General features: G+C 42.7%; 2 protein-coding genes and 1 long non-coding RNA gene across 7 annotated transcripts in view; 1 reads left to right on the forward strand and 2 right to left on the reverse strand.

The window, feature by feature from the left end:
* LGMN (legumain) overlaps positions 1 to 980 on the forward strand; it is a 38181-nt gene extending 37201 nt beyond the window's left edge. For both annotated transcript variants that reach the window (XM_067547060.1, XM_067547059.1), the window contains one exon: positions 166 to 980. In XM_067547060.1, the coding sequence (XP_067403161.1) occupies positions 166 to 205 (40 nt within the window). In that variant the 3' untranslated portion in view covers positions 206 to 980. The remainder of the gene's footprint in view (positions 1 to 165) is intronic.
* Positions 1 to 1491, reverse strand: part of LOC137152463 (uncharacterized) — a 48772-nt gene extending 47281 nt beyond the window's left edge. The window contains exon 1 of the long non-coding RNA XR_010919521.1: positions 1227 to 1491. This is a non-coding gene — a long non-coding RNA (uncharacterized lncRNA). The remainder of the gene's footprint in view (positions 1 to 1226) is intronic.
* Positions 1492 to 7723: 6232 nt separating this feature from the next.
* Positions 7724 to 19789, reverse strand: part of RIN3 (Ras and Rab interactor 3) — a 93380-nt gene continuing 81314 nt past the window's right edge. For 2 of the 4 annotated variants that reach the window (XM_067547061.1, XM_067547062.1), the window contains exons 8-10: positions 17577 to 17708; positions 13567 to 13730; positions 7724 to 9830 (exon numbers count right to left, since the gene is read on the reverse strand). In XM_067547061.1, coding sequence (XP_067403162.1) covers positions 9522 to 9830; positions 13567 to 13730; positions 17577 to 17708 — 605 coding nt within the window. In that variant the 3' untranslated portion in view covers positions 7724 to 9521. The remainder of the gene's footprint in view (positions 9831 to 13566; positions 13731 to 17576; positions 17709 to 19789) is intronic. The other 2 variants (XM_067547064.1, XM_067547065.1) reach the window with 2 other exon arrangements.

Consider the following 19789-nt stretch of genomic DNA (forward strand, 5'->3'; position numbering starts at 1 on the left):
CTGTTCTTGAAAAGGCATCTCTAATATTACCAATCTTAATTTACATTATGGATTCAGATACCCAATGAGCAGATGCTAATTTCTTTGTAAAAACTATCATATTCAATTATTCTAAATAAGGAGAGACTATGTTGTATTTATAATTGTTACTCTTGTCTATTGCAGAATACAACTGGCCATGGATCATGTGTGCCTTGGATATTAATGAAAACAGCATTCCCATTAATAATCCTTACTAAAGATATAGCCTTTTAAAAAAACTAATAATCAGGACTACAACTGCATGCAAAGTGAAGAGAATGTCAAGCACTGTCATCAGTTTTAAATAATGCAGTGGGAGCTGTGTCAAACTCCACTGAAGAGATTCAGCACTGAAAAGCCTCCCATCTGACATTATGGACTTTATTGTGTCCCCCTAGTCTTTCGGATCTAACTGGTGTACTACAAAATGCATTTGGGCAGGGTTAGTGTTACACCGGCAGCACTTGAAATGGAATTGATTTGTTTTAAAGCCCAATACATGCTACAGTCACATCATTTTAGAGAGTCTCCAGTTGAACACTACAAGCAGTCTGTTGGGGATTCTAACTTTAAGATTAAAATTTGATCTCTAACTAATTATTTTGCATTTGAAACGGTTGATGCTAGCACTAATTAGTGTATAAAAAGTGGGGATATTATTATTATTAATGAACTTATGTTTACAGTGACTAATTGCAAATTGATTGAAAAACAAAGAAGCCATAGTTTGTACATCAAGCTTTAAATCCTTAATGGTGTAAAGAAATCAGTTGTACTTGATAATTATCCAATATGTGAGTTGAAGGGCATAAAGTTACTCTGTTTCTCAAAGAATATAAAGATTGTCTAAGTGCTGTAACTTTTAGCACCATTGTGTAAGTGTTACTTACACTCATAAGTCTGTGAGTGATGGTGCAGCACTTGGAATCATCTGTGAATAAAAGGAAAGTTTAATGTTCCATGGACCTTTAAGGCACTATGTTGTTGCATCTTAGCTCTTGAAGCAAGTTCTTTGTTAAGTAGAAGCTTACACATTTTGTGTGACTGCCTGAAATGAACCTCCAAAATCTACTTACAAAAACATACACTCTCCTCTCTCAAACAGTATCCCAAACACTTACTTGAGATGACTCAGTGGGTCATAAACTGAGAGCCAGCTGTATCTAATTATAAAGAGCTTCATAATAGTTTAAAAGTCCCCATACCTTTCTTCATTGTTCTTCATTTCCAGATTACCATCAGAGTGCTTCTCAAAAAAATGCTACAGATTGGTTTACAAAATCTCCTTTTGTTCTTACTTGGAAAGGGAATGAGCCTGTGGAAAAATACTAGGCCATTGTTTGGGATGTGGTGTGGCTGGGAATTCTGGGTAGCCCTTCACAGAGGAGCAGGTGTTGCTTGAAATTCCATTTATGTAGGGAAGAGCAAGCTAAAGGCATTGCTCCGCCCTCAGCTTGCTGCCTCCTGGAGAGAAGATATAAAAGACAAGTTCCAGAGCACACTTTAGAACAGGATAGGTGATAATAGATGTAATGTTTGCAAGAATCACTTTCTGCTTCAGTGGAAATGAAAAAAGAATTAAGCCTTCACTCTTGCTTACACTTCAGATTTTTTTAAAATTCTTGTTTCGTTTCAGTTTTGAAACATTTACAGATGGTAAAAATCTAAAAATAAAAATGAGATCACAGAACTCTGAAAGGCCTGAAACATCATTATGATTATGGTCGTGTGACTTAATAGCATGAGAAGGAAAGAAGCAATATTTAAAGACCCCACAAAATAAGCCCCCAATCCTGCAAGCTTTTACATGCTCACAGATCCATAGGCTTGTCTGGAGACCCACTGAAAGCAATGGGGTCTCGCTACATAGGGTAGCTTGCAGTTAGAGGGCTGTGAGACTGGAATATTGTGGCAAGCATCCAAATTCCCTTCAAAACTGCAGTGAAAACAAACTCTTTCGAAGAGTTGTTTGAATGTGTACATGCCACTCTTAGACACACTCAGAAATTCAGTATATTTCATGGACCCCAGAACCCATAAATTCAGATCTTTAGCATTATTCTCAAGTTTTTCCCCTTTATAAGGATACATTTTCTTTATTCAAAAGAGCCTTTCAGATTCCTACATTGTAGGGTTTGTGTGTTTCTTGACAAGGGTCATTGGGGTGAGAACCTCAAAGAGATTTAGACGTCTACCTCCCATTTATATCAGTTGGAGTTAGACACCTAAATACTTTTGAGGATCTGGGCACAAAGCTCACCATTTCTGCCAGATAATAATATAGCATCTTCCAGCTAAGGGTCTCAAAGTGCTTTACATAAGCCCTGTATTAAATAAGTAATTATACAACAAATGAGGTTAAGTGACCTGGCAAAGATTACACAGCATGTGTGACTAGCTCAGATTTCTTGACTCCCAACTCTGTTTTCACAACTATCCTATACGCAGGTGGGCCTTTTGCCTGAGCAGACATTACGTGATTTGGCCCTAATGCACTGGGGGAAGTGTGGCGCTTCAGTGACTCAAGGGGAGCAGAACTGGCATGACAAAGCATACAGTTTAGTTCCTTACCTCCCATCCATAAACTTTTTTCTGCAAGAATACTTTCCAGAGCACTATTTTCCATAACTTTGCTAGTCATGGTGTGCAACACCCATGCCTAAGTAACTAGTATGCATGAAAGAGAAGGAAAAAAACTGGGAGATGCACCACACCCCAGTGATCCTGGATTCAGCTGATTTCTGTCCACAAAAGCACTCAGACTTGCTGAGGTTGTTAGGCCTTTTCATGAGTCGTCTTTTTCTTAGCAGCAATTCAATTAAAACCCTTACAAAAAATCCTTGCCCATTTAAAAGCCAGTGCAGGTTAGCAGACTCACCGTTCAACCTGACATGAAATCAACAGGGAAATATCCACTCAGCACCAGCTTGCCAATGCTAACACAATGGGTCCCTGTTCACATGTGGGTGTTTTCAGAAACAAGTGTTACAAAACTAGTTCAGGCGTGACCAAAATTTGACCGATGAGCCATGGAGTTCTACAATGTGCACTGCAGTGATCCTTATGTTTAAGATGAGGCTACAGTTACTACATTTCCCAGTATGCAATGCTTCACCTGAACTTGGAAATGTAGCCACAGACATATAGAAGTTAACTGGATGGTCCCTTTTATGCAAATTATGTGCAGGTCTCAGGTTCCTGTCAGCTGGCAATGCTGCCCTAAATTGGGCAAAGTTTACATTGCTTGCGATTAAGCTTAATGTCTTGTATCTCATTAAAGCCATGCAAAAGTTGCCCACCACTCCTTAGACCTAAGTTGGGTCCACTGCTTTCTCCTCTTCTGTTAACAGCTACCTATATGAAAGTCCAAGGCAGATGTTTCACAGGTGTGGGTTCCAGGCATCAGGATGTTTGTATGGGATCAGCTTGACGACCTCCACGTAAAGCGAGGCCTACAGACAGTCATTAGCAGTGCACAACAACTTATTTTATTGCTTCTGGAAAACCTGTTAACAATGCAGCAGGTTGCAGAGCACCATCTATGCGCTCGTTATCATCTTTGATTCCTGTCTGTCAGCTCAACAACAACAGGGAGTGCGGTGGGGTAGGTGGTGTGAAGTTGCTGCCATTCTTCATTTGGTTGCTGTGGTTTAATATGCACCAAGTGCTTGACCATGGCTCCTTGGCATGCACTTGTAGGGCCAGATGTGCCTAGGGCAGGGGTCGGCAGCCTGCAGCACGCATTCTAAAACTGCGGTTCAAAATACAACCTGTGGATTAGTTTATGAGCTTGGCTGAATCAGTGGAACACCTTCCATTGATTTCAATGAGCTTTGGAGCAGGTCTTAAATGATTTGCATGTGTAATTGGTTTAGTAAATTATTTCTGGATTGTATTACTGGCTTCAGTTAAGCATGCCACTAACGGTGTCTCTGCACAAAAGGGTTACTTGAAGGAGCTGGATTTTCTTACAGCTTTTGATGGGCTCAGCAAGTTTCCCTCGTGCACTATGCCTGGCCTTGCAAGTCACGCATGGCCAAGTAGTTTCGCAATGTTGCTGTGGTAACTACCGCATGAGGAGCACTTGGCTGGATTACACAATTGCACGTGTTCAAGGGGCAAAGGCCTCTGCAAAGTTGAGAATCTCGCCTGATCTGCTGATCGATCATGTGAGGGCTAGTGCTTGAGTCACTTACTTAGTAATTGTGCCTGACTAATCACATGAGGGCAGTGGCTCATCAGACCAGAAAGTTGCCTTCAGTTAAATTGTCAAACAAGGCTCTTTTAGGTGAAAAGGGAAATTGTGGGTAGAAAAGGAGCCACGCAGCAAAAATCACATTTAATCCAAACAGTTCCCTCCAAATTTGCCATATTCACTATCTGGCACTTCGGCCTCCAGCTGAGAAAGAAAGACAGGACCAGCCTGCAGCAAGGCAACGGGCTGGTCCACGACATGTGGGCCCAAATCCTCAAAGGCCGTCAGGCACCTAATGCCTATTGAAATCACTAGGCGTTATGCTCCTAAACCCCTCTGAGGGCCCTGCGCTGTGGGGTTTCCCCTCTGCCACCGGGCAATAATGATTAGACGTTGGCTTAGACGAACGGCTCATAGGTTATAGTGGGAAGCTGTCTGTATCACAACTGGCAGTCTCTGTAGCAAAGCCAATGGACAGATGGTCATGTTCACAGATCTTCCCTCTAGCACTGGCATTGTAGCTCCGGCATTGTATCTACCAGCTCAGTGGCTCTGGAGAGGTTTAACTACTTCCTATCGCTGCTGATGCTGGTGTCTGTCAAGGCTTTAAACAACAGCCCCGAGTTGGATGGTCATATAAAGCTACATTACCAACACTATGCCTCTGAGAGCAGCCGGGTGTGCATGGGATTCAGCCGGCCGCAACATCCTTCAAGGGGATGAAGTGAATGCTCCCCAGTATGAATGACCAGCTCCACTTGCTGGGTGCAGTCAATGCGTCCCACCACACGCCTCCTTCCTGTCTCTGGGATGGCTGCCATACATAGCCTGCGCGGCTAGGCAGTAGTCCCTGCAGGCAGGTGAGTGCAGGGCCTATGAGTGTGCGCAGTGGATGCACGTTCATACAGTATCCTCATTTGAGCATCCACCATCACCTGCCACAATCTGGCTCCCACTGGCTTGCCTTGGGAGAGAGAGAGACACTATGCGTTTCCTGAAAGATGCTGTTTAGTTTGCATGTTTTCATTTATTTGTGACTTTGGGCTTGTCTACATTTGGAAATTTACTGAACTGACCAGTCCAGAATGTTACTGCGGCATGTGGACACGCTCCTTCTGGAATAGGAGGCTTAATCCACGTAATCCACTTAATCCACAAAGTGGGTCCACTTTGTCAGTTAAACTAAATTGGCCAAACTATTCCAGACCAGCTATTTCGGTAAATTTCCAAGTGTAGACAAGCCCTTAAGCGGACTTACTGTCCTGGAATGGGCCCATACTGGCAAAGAATAGTTTGTTTTATTTTTGGGAGACTTCAGGTAGCATCCAAGTAGCTTGTACTTTGCCCTCAAGGAACGTCTCCCCCTGTCTTATTAGTATTTGCTTTGGTGTTGTTTTCATCATTTATATCAATCATTTATATATATCATTATATCATTTATATAGTGCCCCCAAGCGGCCAGGTGCCCTACCTACATATAGGAGAGAAGTCCTTTCCAAAGCACTGAAGGTCTCTAGAGACTGATCCTACAAGCACTTACCTATCAGGTGTGGTAAACCTTTACTAATGTGAATAGGCTTGTTGCTGTCAATGGGAGCTACGGCACTGCTAAAAATCAAGCCACTGATTTATATGCCTGATTATGGATTTAAGGCCAACATTCTTAAAAGTGACTCATGACACTGGGTTCCTCAACTTGCAACATGTTAATGTGGCTCAGTTATCAAAGGACAGCTGCTCAGTACCTTCTGTGTCTCAAGTTTTGGGTTCCGAAAGTCATTTACTTATGTCCTGATGCTGGCATGCATTACCTAGTCAGCATAGCACACTGACATGTAGGTCATTTCAGCTTAATATGTAAATATATTTTCTCTTCCTTCATGGTTGGAATGTCTGGCTATTCCCTATTAATCATCCTCAAATGGAATCGGTCCTGATTTCCTTTTCATATCCTCTCATTTTAGCTTGATCCCCATGGGATTTATTTTAGGGTCTATAATCATGAATTTTATAGCATTAATATTGTCTTGTCAGTCTAAGGGCTTTGGAAAACACAACCATCTTTTCTTCTGGGATTTCTGAATGTGTTTCAGGGCACAAAAGAAGTCAGAAAGCCAGGATCATGTACGACTTGCCTGATGGATTGTAAAGCTTTTCTGGGGTGGATGGTGGTTTGTTGCGTGCGATCTTAGCAAGCCAGAGTATGTTAAAAAATTGAACTAATTGATAAATAACTCTCCAATCTTGTTTGGTGGTTTTAAAATGTAACTGTCAAAAGATTGAGGGAGGGGGATGGAGGCAGTTTGCAATGAAATCCAAATAGCTTTTATAAATGTTGGGGGTAAACTGGGCTTCCCATGAAACTCAAGACACCCTGGTGACATTTTGGAGGAGATAGTTTAGCATATTCAACATTAAGTATGAAATATCTGGATTTGCAGGTTCAGTTTCCCAACAAGGTAACTCTTGATCCTTAATCTTCTCAAGGTAGCTATGTGGGTAGGACGTAGTTTAATGCAAATGGGGCTGGGTGGTTGTCTTTTTTCCATAAGACTGATACAGCTGAGGGTGTGTACGGACATTAATGATCCCATGACACTTTTAGTAAAGATAGGTGACTCTTTCGCTATATTCCATGCACTTGGCCTGTGCTGTGTGTCATTTTTATCTGTCCACTGGTGATTATGTTTGAGCAGTGAAATAAATAATTTGCAGATCCACCATCACTAAACAGCTTACAAAGTGCTTTGTGGTCCTTCAGCTCAGAGGAGCTAGCGGATGTAAATTACTGTATGACATTACAGCTGTTGTGCTCAAAGGAAACAACACCTTCCTGCCAATATTTCATTCAGCTTGGCAAGCTATAGTGATTAAAATTTATATATATGCAAACTCCAGGGGCTAGGAACTCCTAAAGATGAGGAGCAGCTTATATGCTAGCCTATAGGCTGGAATAATGGTTGTGGAGGGGCTATACTACAGCCCCACAGCATGCCCCCTGGTTGGAGGATGGATTTCATTTCCCCAACCCGTGCACAGGATGTGTACATCAACCTGAATCACTCAGGTTTCATGTGGGTGTCCTGAATTTTACCCCCCACCTGCAGAAATGCTAAGAGCTGCTAAGGGTTTTTTCCTCCTTTCCTTCCAAACTCCAGATGCCACAATTCAGCTGTGCCCTGCCCCCTGGGCTGTATTCCAAATAATAGCATGCATGTAGTACTTTTGATCCAGAAAGATCCCAAGGCTCTTCACCCAGTCACTTCAGAAGCGGAGGGCGCCAGCCAATTGCACAACATCAGTGCATGCGTGCGGGGAGGTGAGGGGGTGGGTGGGAAATGTGAGTCAAAGGCTTTGGGGCAAACCTCTAGTCCTCTATCACTCAGGAATCACTCAGTGCTCATGATGTATTTGAAGACACTATATATTATTTACTCTTCCCAAATGCAGTATCACCTTCTCCTGGCTACATGGACCCAAGATTAAATGCATTACAAGGTAACAGACTCTCAGTAATAATTTTTAATTTTTATGCTAATTTGGCTGGTGCACTGTACAAAGGATCCAAATACATTTATTTCACTCACACACACACCCCAACCAAACTATAGCACTAGTGAATATAGGAACAAGTATTTCAAACCCCAGAGTGAATGACTAATGACTATCATTGTTCACTAATGAGGCTGGGACCCTTTAAAAAAGTAATGTAATAAAAATGTAGCGTGACTTGTGGGATCCAGCCTGACTTGCAAATACCGACTGTTTCCTCCTTACTGTTCGCTGGATGTAGAAGTTGTGCTGAGCGAATGCAATTACACAACTCCCAGTTCTAATCATAACAATGTGCTTTTCCTGACAAACACAAATCAGTCAAACTTAGCCTGATCCTGTGGTCCTTGGGATTGGATACTCATACTGCACTGGCAGTTACTTGGGTCCTGCATGGGGAGAATTGGGTCCCTTACGTACATTATCAGTGGAAACTTCGCCTGAGGAAGGGCTGTGGGATCAGGTCCATGATGGATTAATATCTGTGTTTAAACCAAAGACTCCTATATGTCCATTATTCACTCAAGAAGCAGGAAAACTGGCTTGAGGTTTTGTGCGCTTTTGCATCAGGACATTTTACAGGAAATTCAAGCCTGCAGTGAGATTTCAGTGACGGGTTCTGAACCCTGTAGAATAGCAGCGGAGAAATCAAAATGAACTTCAGCAAGTTCAATTTGCAACAGTGTGTATTACTCATGTAACAACACAGTATGACCTGAAGATACAAAAATATTAGAGAAAATTACAGAAGCATCCAGTACTGGCTGAAAAGGAAAGGGCATTTTAAAAAAATGTTTCTGGCCTTGAGTCATTTCATTAATCCATTTAAAATCAAATAATTTGTTGTAATGAGGGTTGCATTTTCCCTTGTGCTTTTACACTATCAAGTTATCCACAAATAGGATGTGATTTTAAAATGATCACATCACACATGGAAATAAATACATTTAACCAGAAATTATTATACAACAGCTTTGATTAAAGCTATTGAACACCTAAAATGATGGTGATAGAGTCTCAGTTTTTAAGAAGAAAAAAAATGCTTTGATGGAAGTTTGTAAGTTACATAATTCAGTGAAATGCATACTACATAGAATGGCTTCTTAGTGCACATATAGTATTGGATATCATGTTCTGTTATTACATGTATTTCAAAAGTCAGTCCATGTGGTATAACATACCAGGGTACAGATGGAATTCCGCTGCATCATGCAATTCTATGCCATGGAACAGATCAATCATGACTCATAATTTATTCAAACAGGGTGAAATACAGCCCTTTGCAGGGAACCAGCACAAGGCACTAACACCATATAAGTCCTCAAAAATAGGGTTTAAGTTGTGCATAGGCCTTTTACAGGCCATCTGCAGAGGTGACTGACCTATATAACTTATAATGGGACAGATGCTCATTCTTCTATAAAAACTCAGGAGTAACTGGATTAATCTCCATTATCTACATCCATTATGAGTCTGTCTATTGCCATAGGGAGGTTTTGAGGTTTAATACTTCAAGTTTTCCAAAGTAGGAACATTCCTATGAATGCTCTGTTTACTTCTGCAAGTGAATTCTGCTGAGAAACACCCAACCATCATACAGCATCTACAACTACTACCCTGTCCATCACTGCTAAAAGGCTGAGTTCCAAAATGTTTCTGACGTCAGTGGATGGATGTTAGAAGATCTCATGAGATTAAACTGTCTCAGCCTTTCAAAGACTGCAGCATACACAATCCAAGAGCAGTTCTGCCATTATAAAAAGTCTGGCTCTCTGATGACTGGAACCTGTGTTTCTTCGCTGCATATCAGTTTATAAATAAAATGGAAATCTTTTTTGGGTTCGCTTTTCAGCAGGTAGGATTTTATATGAAGGGGGTGGGCATCATCAGCGAGCTGCAAGCACTTGTCGTCAACGTGAACAAAGAGCCCATGGTTCTGGGGATCGGACACCTCAAACTTCTCAGCGCATTGCTGGCCTAGCTGCTGAGCTGTCGTGTCAGTCCGGGTGGCCAGTGTCCGTGTCATGGCATCAGCCTCCAAAAAGGAGATGAAGATGAAATCCTGAGAAGAAAAATATAGCATTAGCTACAACACTTGAGTTTAGGATATAAAGACGGACCAGATATTAAAGATGGGCCTGAGATGCAAAGTTCAGGGAAGTTTGTATTAGGATTTTGGTTCAGACCCAGTTCCGCAGCACTTATGGGTTTTCATTAAGAAAACACAAAATTAAGGAAATTCACTGTTAGACCCTGATCCCGCAAAACACTTAGTTTTAAACAAGTGATCCGCCCCATTGAAGTCAGTGGGTCTGCTCACCTGCTTAAAGTTAAGCACATGTTTAAGTGTTTTGATGTTTTGGGGCCCTAGTAAGTATCTCCAGCTATGCAGAATGTGCATCCTGAAACAGTTCACACCCTCATCTATGAGACATCACCTGGCAAGACAAGAAGCAAAGAAGTGTGCATCATCATGAATAAGCCAAGAGCCTCTCCTCAGGACATCCGGCCTCACAACCAGGGACAGGAGATGATTTGACTCATAGCCAACCTGGCAGGTAACAACATGGTGCAGTTTCTTCCCTCTTTTACTTCAATAGAGCAGAAATAAATGAATAAATATTGTGGTGGTAAATTCCATTCATGTCCCAGCCTGAATGGTCAGGCCAAGAAAATGATGATGCCATACTTGGTTTTATCCAGGGAAGAATCTTGCATCACAGTTCTGGTCAGTTCATAGCCCCAGTGGGAAGCACAAGGTTCATTCTAATGCATGAAGATTAAAAAACCCCAGCCCTTTGGTCAGAAAGCCCTCTGGTCTCACAGTTCACATGAGAAAGCTGAGAAACCTCAGGTTAATTTTTAATATGCCCTGGTGGAGGGATCTGACTCTCGAAAAATGAGACTCAACTCTGAAAAGAGAGCAAGTAAAAGGTTCTATAGAATTGCAAAGTATTCCTACCAACAGTTCATCTAAACCATTCCCCGACCAGTAGGAATCCTGAATCCTGAATCTTCTCTCCTGTATATTTTCCAGCGATTTGTCCAGCCTATAGTTAAATAGCTCAAGGGAAGGGTAATTTGTCCTAATGTCTAAAGTGCTCATGAAAAGTGAAGCGTTTCTTCATGGATGTTCTCTTTGTGACAAAGGAAGCAGTAGATAACCCCGGGTCTGCCAAAACGCCAGTGCTCTCCACAGCAACTTCTGTTAACTCTCCACTTCCACATTCATTGTTTACTTTAGGGCTCCCTTGTGTATGCTTAGTAACTAATCAGGCCTCTAGAAAAACTGAGTGAGATGATCTTTGCTGCCACTTTGTGGTTGAAAATAAGGATTCATGAGCTGCTGTTTTTAAAATTTGTTTTGTGCTTGGGGAAGATGCTGGTTTGGCAGCATATTTATCCACTGAACAGCTGCAATGCTGGTAGCTACAGAAGTATTCATAGCCTGTCCTGTCCAAGTGCCACACCTCTGACTTGGAAGGACATCTAGGGAGGAGAGGATAACCCACTCTCCAGGCCCCTTTTTGTCCATAGCTTCTCTGCCAAGACTGACAAGAGTGCTTATTGTGTCAACTTTGATAGTCTTTTTGTAATGGGGATAGCTCTCCAAGTAGCCACTGGAGAAAGACAACCATCTCAATGGTAACAATAAACCTTATTCAAGCTGCTTCTTGAGATAACCTCATAGTATGGGAATGCAGCAGCCCTGGGTAGGCTAGTTACTTCCATGCTTGTCCTCTAGGACATCCCACTGTACACCACCCACACAAGCCAAGTAGAGGAAGTGTTACAAGGAAGGAAGAGAGGCCTATTAAACAGGGGTGGAGTGGGCCTTTATTTTCAGTTACACACTCTTACGTCAGCTATTATACAACTGGCATTTATGTTCTCTGACCTATCTATTTCAAAATGATCCTTTCCAAACTCTTTCTTTTAAGTAACGATAGGTTTATGGACACATTCTCCCATCAGTGCGTAAATGTGGCTGCTGATAAATCTAATGGGAATCACGCAACAGAATATATCCATTAATCCGGAAGAATATATCCATTCAGATTTTCAGCTTGTCTTCAGAACTCAGACCATATTGCCCTGGGATTAACCCCGTTGCCTCTGCCTGCCTAGAGATTTACAATTTCTCCACTCTTTTTTTCTCTCTCCCTGCGCTTAGTGCAGCCTCCTTGTAATTTCTTTGAATTCCATCATCACAATAGTAAACCCTTCGGGTTGCTATAGAGGAATTCCTAGGAGTGGCCTTTGATAAGGGGTGATAGGAATTGGGGTCTGGCCCACAGCTCAGATCCCGAATTAGGTCACCAGTGAAAAGGAGTTTGCTGGGTTTAAAAACCATCATGGGTAACATTGTGATCAGTAATGATGTCCCTCAGGGGCAATGTCTGTTGTAATTCTGTGTATGTGTAATGTCTAATCAGAGCAATCTCCTGCTGTCCGGGCTCCCCTACTTCTCCCCTCAATTCTGTCCAAAATGCTGCTGTAAAAAAGCATCTTCGTCCCCTGATAGAAGCAGGCCAGTCCCCATTTGAATCCCCTCAATGGATTCCACTAGCCTTCGCATCAGGTTCCAGCTGCTCAGCCTCTCTATTAAAAGACTGTCGGACGCTGCTGGGACAGATATGGCAATTTCCTCCAGGTCCCTGGGAGACCTTATAGAATTAAGTTTAACTATCTTTGGGGTCCATTGAAGTCAATGAATTGTTTATGTATTATTCTGGTCTGGGACTGCATGTAACCTGTCAGGGGGGATGTGACAGATGTTAGGCCTGCATGATAGAGAACTATATTGAACAATCTGCCAGACAAAAAAGGACTTTTGGGAGGTGAATGCAATTTTCTCACCTCTCAGCCTTCTCGGGGTGAGGGGGGGCATTGATTACCTGTGACATGAGATCAAGCTCAAAGGCTCAAGCTGTAGAAAGGAAAGATGGAGCTATCATGGGAGTGCTAGTTCTGATCTAAGGCTGTTATGAAGTGCCCCCCACAGAAAACCCCGCTGGTGGGATTTGAAGGACTGACTCCTAACAGAGCCCTTGTTGGAGTTGGGGAGGAAAGGGCTGATCTCTGATAAGCTTATTAGCAAGTGTGTAAGTTCTTGTATGGGTTTCAATATGTTTTCTCTGTTATGCTTTCACCTTAAGAGTAAATGTGCTTGCTTCGAAAGAGCTGTGTGGTAACTTAGGGCTGCTGGCAATTACAGCTGTTCATAGCCTTCAATGAGAAAGCAAAGTGCAGACGCTGGCTTGTTTCGGAGGCCTGGCTTGCAGGGAAAGTCACAGTGCAGGCAGGAAACTGTGCAGGGAAAAACCCTGGTCAGGAGGGAGAGGAATGTGGGTCTCTGCCAACAAAAGATGACAGCTGAAGAACTAGGTGCCACTGAGGGGCCACAGACAGGAGAGAGAGGTGCAGTTGCCCTGAACTGTGACAGCTGCTCTCTCTTAGCTCTCTATTCTCAAATTCTTTCTACTCCTCTCCCTGCTCAAGCCTCAAACATCTCACAGCTCCCTGTGTAGCTTTCTTCCATCCTGCACGTCATTGCTTCTTCCATGCTGCCCAGCACAGAATGTAAGCTCATTGGGACAGGAAATTTGACTTCCTCTGTCAGCAGTGCAGAGCCTAGTAAGCAGATGGCAAGCACTGAATAATAGTATCACTAGTCGTTGGGAATAATTGCTGCCCTGTTTGAAGCCTGGTTTCCCTGTTTCAAGCCGGAATCTTGATCTGCGTATCACTCTACACAAGCTGCACTTTCCACCACCCCTTCTCCCAAAGCTGCTGACCTGCACAGATGATTGGGATGCCCGTGCCTTGTTGAGTGTTCTCCGCCTCTCCCAGCGATGAATGGAGTCCTGCACTTCTGTGCTCAGCTGCCGAGTTACCGTTATCTTGTCATAGTTCTTGATGTGTTGCAGGGCCCCATAGGTGGTAGTTAAATAATAGGAACCTACAAAAAGACAAGAAGGTCCCAAAGCGTCATCACACTGAATCTACCATTACTTTGTCCTTCTCTCCTCCTTGCTTGTATGTTCGTTCACCTGTTGTGAATTGTTTAAAACTGAGATTGTGAGCTCCATTGTGAGCTCGGATTGATTGATTTGTACCGGGAGCCCTGACCTTTGTTTGGTGTCCTTAGTTATTACTACAATAGAAATAATAAATAATGTTCACAATGCTCGTCATTCCATTCTGGGTCATGTAGTTGGAGGTGCAACACATATTACCTCACTTGCTTGTGTCACTTCCTTCATTCACAGCTAGGAAGGAGCAATGACTGCAGGATGGCTGGGGCTGCAGGTTTGTAATTGATATCTTAAGGTTAAACACAGAATTCATGAAAACTAATACAGTATCCTCTTTCATGGATAAACCAAAATCACCACCCTTCCCTTAGATTGTAAGCTCTTTGGAGCTGGATCTATCCTTTTGTTGAGTGTTTGTACAGTGCCTAGCACCATGGGGTCCTGGTCCATGATTGCGGCCCCTAGGCGCTATGGGAATACAGCTAATAATAATGTACCTGCATACAGCTGTACAGGAATTAATAATTAGAGGAGTGACTCATTTATATTTTGGTTGGGTGGCCCAAATAGAAAACCAAAAAATATTTTGCTTTGGGCCAAACAAAACGTTTTTTGACCTGAAACAAAATCTTTTTTGCTTTTTCATTTTGTTTAGGGTTTGGTTTGGTTTTCCTTTTTTTTTTTTTTTGGCCTTTTTAAATAAAGCTAGCTAAATTTTGAAATGAAGCATTGTTTCAAAATGAAAACATTAAATATTTTGTTAAAAAAAGTTGAAACAAAACAGTGACTTTTGGGGGGGAAAAGGGGGAGAAATCTCTTTTTCAACTGCATCTATTCACGAAATTCAACCCAAATTTGCAAATAGTTCAGTTGACCACAAACTGCATTTTTCAGTGAACGTACTATTATTTTGAAAAATTTCACCCAGCCTATTAGTAACTAACCAACCAAGAGGGGAATGGGTATAAGATCTACATGCACATTGACAATGAGCATATTGCAATCAATTCTGTCAACGGTGGAACTTCCTGGTTGCCACAGTGCTACACACAATGGCCAATCAGCTCTTTGTGGCAACAGCAGGGAAAGAACTCAGATCCTTCTCCTGGAAAAGAACAGGCCCCATTGTTGCTATCAATCCCCTTCAGCAGCAAGGTGAAGCAGTCGTGCTCAGACACAGCAGCCAGCCCCATACATTACAGTACTGTAATAAACCTGGAGGCTCATTACTGGACTGTTACTGCCCAGTTCAACGCCCAGCCACAGGGATTTCCCTAGACCCCCTCCCCCTGGGGGGGGGGTACCTCCCTCTTGAATTTCCCCATCACCCTCCCCCCACCCCAGTGGTCAACTAGTTGCATGCAGTGTTGCCAATTTAGTCCTTGGTTGGAAATTTGAATTGAAATTGAAACATAAATACACACTTTAAAAGCCACCAAAGATGAAAGCTCTGCACTCAAGAAGTTCATTAACAGAGTTGTGCAAAATTACAAGAAGAAACTAAGAAGGATGTAGATATAGTGCTTCAGAGTAGGCTCGAGTGAGTAGCCAACTTTAATTTGTGTGATGATTTTAAAACACAAGTTAAATCTAATAAAATGGTTGCAAAACAGTGTTCGGTTTTTACAATGGTGCAAAATAGCCCACCTTCACCCTCATAGTCTCACCCTTTGTCGGCCCTCATCCCTCCCTTGAAATTTGAACAGCCCCCAATTTCAATTCCTGGAGAAAACACTGGCCAGCCAGCAGAGGGCACCATAATCCCTCCAATATAAGGAAGGAAGTAGTGGCAGAAGTCTGAGGGGATCTGGTTGCCTGTGAGCAGCAGCTACAGGCTAGAGGCAAGAGTTTGGAAGCTGGCTGTGGAGGCACAGCTGGATTACAGGCAGGCTGGGAGCTGGGGCTGCAGGGCCTGAGAGCTCGGCTGAGACACACACTTCGTTGCGGGCAGGGGACAGAAGTAGCCACAGCAGATGACACTGGACTTCAGCCTGCAGGCAGGCAGGCCAGCGCAGAGGGGTTACAGTGGGACTCTGGTGCTTTCTTACCCCCAGACTATATGGCCCCCTAAGGGCTGGGTTGAGCACTGAAACAACAGGGACGGAGTGTTTGCACCTTTAATCTCTGGGCAGCCCTACAAACAGAATCCTCCTCCGTCATTCGAAGGGTGTGAGTGCGCTTGGAAACCCACCGGGGACTGGAGCTGAGGAGCCTAGGGCTTGAAGCGCTGGCAGTGCTGGCCTCCAGGCGCGAGGTACGCCCAGCGCACTACTAGACAAACATCTAGGATGTGATGAGCCAGAGCACATGCAATCACTCCCTGCAGTGGGATCGTGTATAGTGTTACTGGTAGGTGCTAGGGAGGCATGAAAGAGCAGGGGCTAGAACCTAGATATTCTAATTTCTGGTTCTGTGCATTTATCAGAAGGTGGTTCTTCCCCTCAGCAGGGATAACCGTAGCTCTCAGTCATCCAGTTACTACTGAAATAAAACCAATTGTTTCCAGGTTTGCCCAATGCATCAGAGCAGAGATAGGACAAAGAGACAATTTTCATATATGGACTAGGATCCCATTGAGACTATGGTAAAAGGTTGGGATTTGAGACCAGATCAAACTGGTGTTCACTTCCAGATTTGAAATGAAGGGAGCTCAAGTCTCGTGAGCTGTTCTTGCAAGATCTGCGCGAAAGCAAAAATAGTAGGGGCAGGTTTGGATTTGGGGATTTGAACCCAAATGTTCCCCAAATTAAAAGGGATTTGGATTTGAAGTCCTGAGTCTAACCCATCTCAAACTGGCATCTTTCACATTTGTTTCTGGCTTCCAGTTTGTCATCTCAACTTATGCTTTATGAAAACAAAGGAAAAAACTAAAAACCGCAGATGACCAAAATGGCCACTAGATGGCAATTCTGCAACATACAAATCCTCGCCCCAGTTGTGTGCTCTCTCTAGTGCTTCCTCTGATTGTTAATGAAACTCTCAGTAATCATCATGGTTGGCCAGACAAATGATGTTTAGAAAACACTTTACTTACAGACAATATTTTTCAGAAAAACATTCGTCCCCTAGCACAGGAGGCAAAGGCAAAGTCATTTAATTTTTCCTGTTGAGAAAGATCCCCATCCCTGCAGTGAATGTTACTCCTCCCCCTTTGGACCATCATTGGGTATTTATGATAACCTTTGGTATGATACCAAGCTATAATAACCATTTATGATAACATTGCCAAAGAGGTCAGTTTCTTTGCACAAACGTCCTGGGGGACGACAACCAGGCACGATCCATACCACCCAATTAAAGCAAATGGATCTTTTCTCATTAGAATAATTAAAATCATTGTTAGAATGTATTTCCGAAGTTTATTTTTAAATAGAGATCTGTTAACTTTCTAACACCTTGGCCAAATCCCATTTGAAGATCTTGGCCCAGATGTTAGAAAGTTAACAGATCTCTATTTGAAAACAGACTTTGGTTTAAAAATAAACCACCTCTTACATTCATATTTAGGCAGCTAAATTAGAGGCTTGATTTTCAGTAGTGCTGAGCACTGGCAGCTCTAAGAGCTGCTGAATGCTCAGCACTTTTGAAAATCTGCTGATATATTTAGGAACCTAACTTTAGGTCACCCAGTTTTCAGACACATGGGGGAAACTTACACAACGGCTTGACTCTAGCTAGAGCTCCTTATCTATTTCACAAACATTACATGCATCCCGCAGAGAAGTACACCATCGTTTCAGAAGGGAACATCCAATAGGAGAGAATCTCACCCTCGCCCAGCTGCAGAGCAGGGTCCATGAGCTCCATCATGTACTCCACATTCAGAAGCACCTCAGTCAGGTTGCTGCGGGCCAGCACGTACATGAGCACTGGGAGAAAATCATCTGCACCATAAAGCTTCCCTGAAACCAAGAGGAACACACACACGTATCAACAGGTTATCCAGAAAAGTGATGGTTCTGATACAGAGGTGCCAAGTTCCCATTAAATGGTGCCTACGTGGACAGCTTCTTCTGGGTTACATCAGCTAAAGGGTTCATAGCTCAAAGATGCAAATGAAAGGACACTGAAAATTCTAAAATTAAATAATAGTCAAACAAGGGGGAAAAAACCTGCTAACAACACTGAACTCCAAGCACAAAGTATCAGGTTGAAGATGCCGAGAGGGCTCTATTTTATGATTCTTTATCAACTAAAAACCACAATGCATTCGTTGTTATGAAACACAAATAAGAGACAATTGTGGATTGGCACGAAGTCAGTGCTCTTGGAGCTCAGTCTGTTGCTGTTCTAAAGTGGCTTGAACTGCTCCCATCAGCAGCTCTTTAAGTGGATTACAGACTTGGGCTCGTCCTCATTCTCTGTATCTGACTGTAGAACGAGGGGTTACCACACAGTATGAGACAGACCCTGGGAAATAGTGAAATCAGCATATTGAAGTTGGTTCTTAGCGCTGGAATCCTGCTTTCCTGTTCCCTCTGGAGGGGACTATCAGACCGTGAATGCTCCCAGGAGGCTTGGAGCCAAGGGGAAGTATTTTTGTATTCAGGGCATTAATATGTGAAAACAAAGAGCTTTACTATAGTACTGGTGATCAGACCAGTTCTCAGATTTGGTTTGGAAAGCAGTGGCAGAGCCAATAGGCACCTTCCCTGGCGTCTTTTAGGTGTATGTATGGCACCTTTTGAAGCATACTTTGCAATTGAAAAATGGCCTCCAATGACTCATTGTCCCCCGCCCCCAGTTGCCCTTAGTTACAAAACCTGGCTTCACTATTGTTAATAGTAAAATCCTGAATTACAAAACTATGATATTTTTATAGTCATGACACCTTGGGATGAGCTCTCCTCAGAGCTAAGCCATGTCAGGCTGAGTAAATATTTGGATGGGACACCTCTGAGGTAAACGCAGCTTCCAGAGGAAGCGATACTGGGGAGTTGAGGATGGTCTTGTGCTTAAAGTATCCACATAGAGAGACTGTGTCTGTGAAATGATCCATATTTATAGTATGTAAATCTCTTTGAGATGAAAAGCACGATATGTAAACTCTTATTAGTATAAATCAAGGAGAATCTCCACCAGACAAACTACAAAGAACCTGAGGTCAGTGTAGACACTGTTCATCTCATTTTGAATTGGCATTTCTTTTGTTCAGAGTGTAGAGTATGTGCATGATAAGGTTGCTTCACAAATCCATCTTTCAGGATACCCAGATATGTATCGCCTTCATAAACCAAGATCACTTTCAGTATCAATGCTCTCATTCATGGTGCCTGAAATGCTCACCGTCATTTTCTCTTTAATGATCTATGTCATACCTTGGCTTCATTGGTTTGGAATTGGCCACATATATCTCACTCCTTAATCATTTATCTGAACTCAAACCCCCCCCCCCCCCCCTCCAAAATCTATCCCTGATGTAGCTTTGGTAATGTACAACAAAGCTGATTTTGACCCACATTCTATATGTCCTTCCATGTACGGAATAATTTCCTATTCCTCAAATGTTCCCACTGACTTGTTTAAAGTCTTTACCATGAGTCAGCTTTCCTTATTTGGCGTTTATCGTTGACATAAATTCTCCTTTGGCAGAGGAAGATATTCGCTGGAGTTGTAAATAAATAGAAGCCTAGTTCTCAATAAAACAAGTGACTTTAAAATAAGCCAGACAACATATCTAGTGAGCAGAGAGTGAGACGAGTTAAAGCTGAGGCTGTGACTGTTGTATTCACTTTTGGAAGCTGTAATTTAGACTGCTTTGTACAGAGGCAGCACGTATGGTAGAAGGAAACTGCAGCTCTATTCAGTGGAAATAGAATTAACACTTTCTGTTGCTTAAATACGTAATCAGTTAAATGATGTCGCAGGTCCTTAGCCAAGCCATAAAAGGGCTTCACTGTTTAATTAGTGTCTGGCTGGATCTTTTATTTGTACTGTTACTAAGGCTTATGTTTCTACGAAAGCTTAGGTTGGTTGGAGACAG

This window comes from Emydura macquarii, unplaced genomic scaffold (assembly GCF_026122565.2).
Source record: "Emydura macquarii macquarii isolate MOO-44397 ecotype Brisbane River unplaced genomic scaffold, CSIRO-AGI_Emac_v2 contig_1229, whole genome shotgun sequence".
In the NCBI taxonomy this organism is placed as follows: domain Eukaryota; kingdom Metazoa; phylum Chordata; order Testudines; family Chelidae; genus Emydura; species Emydura macquarii.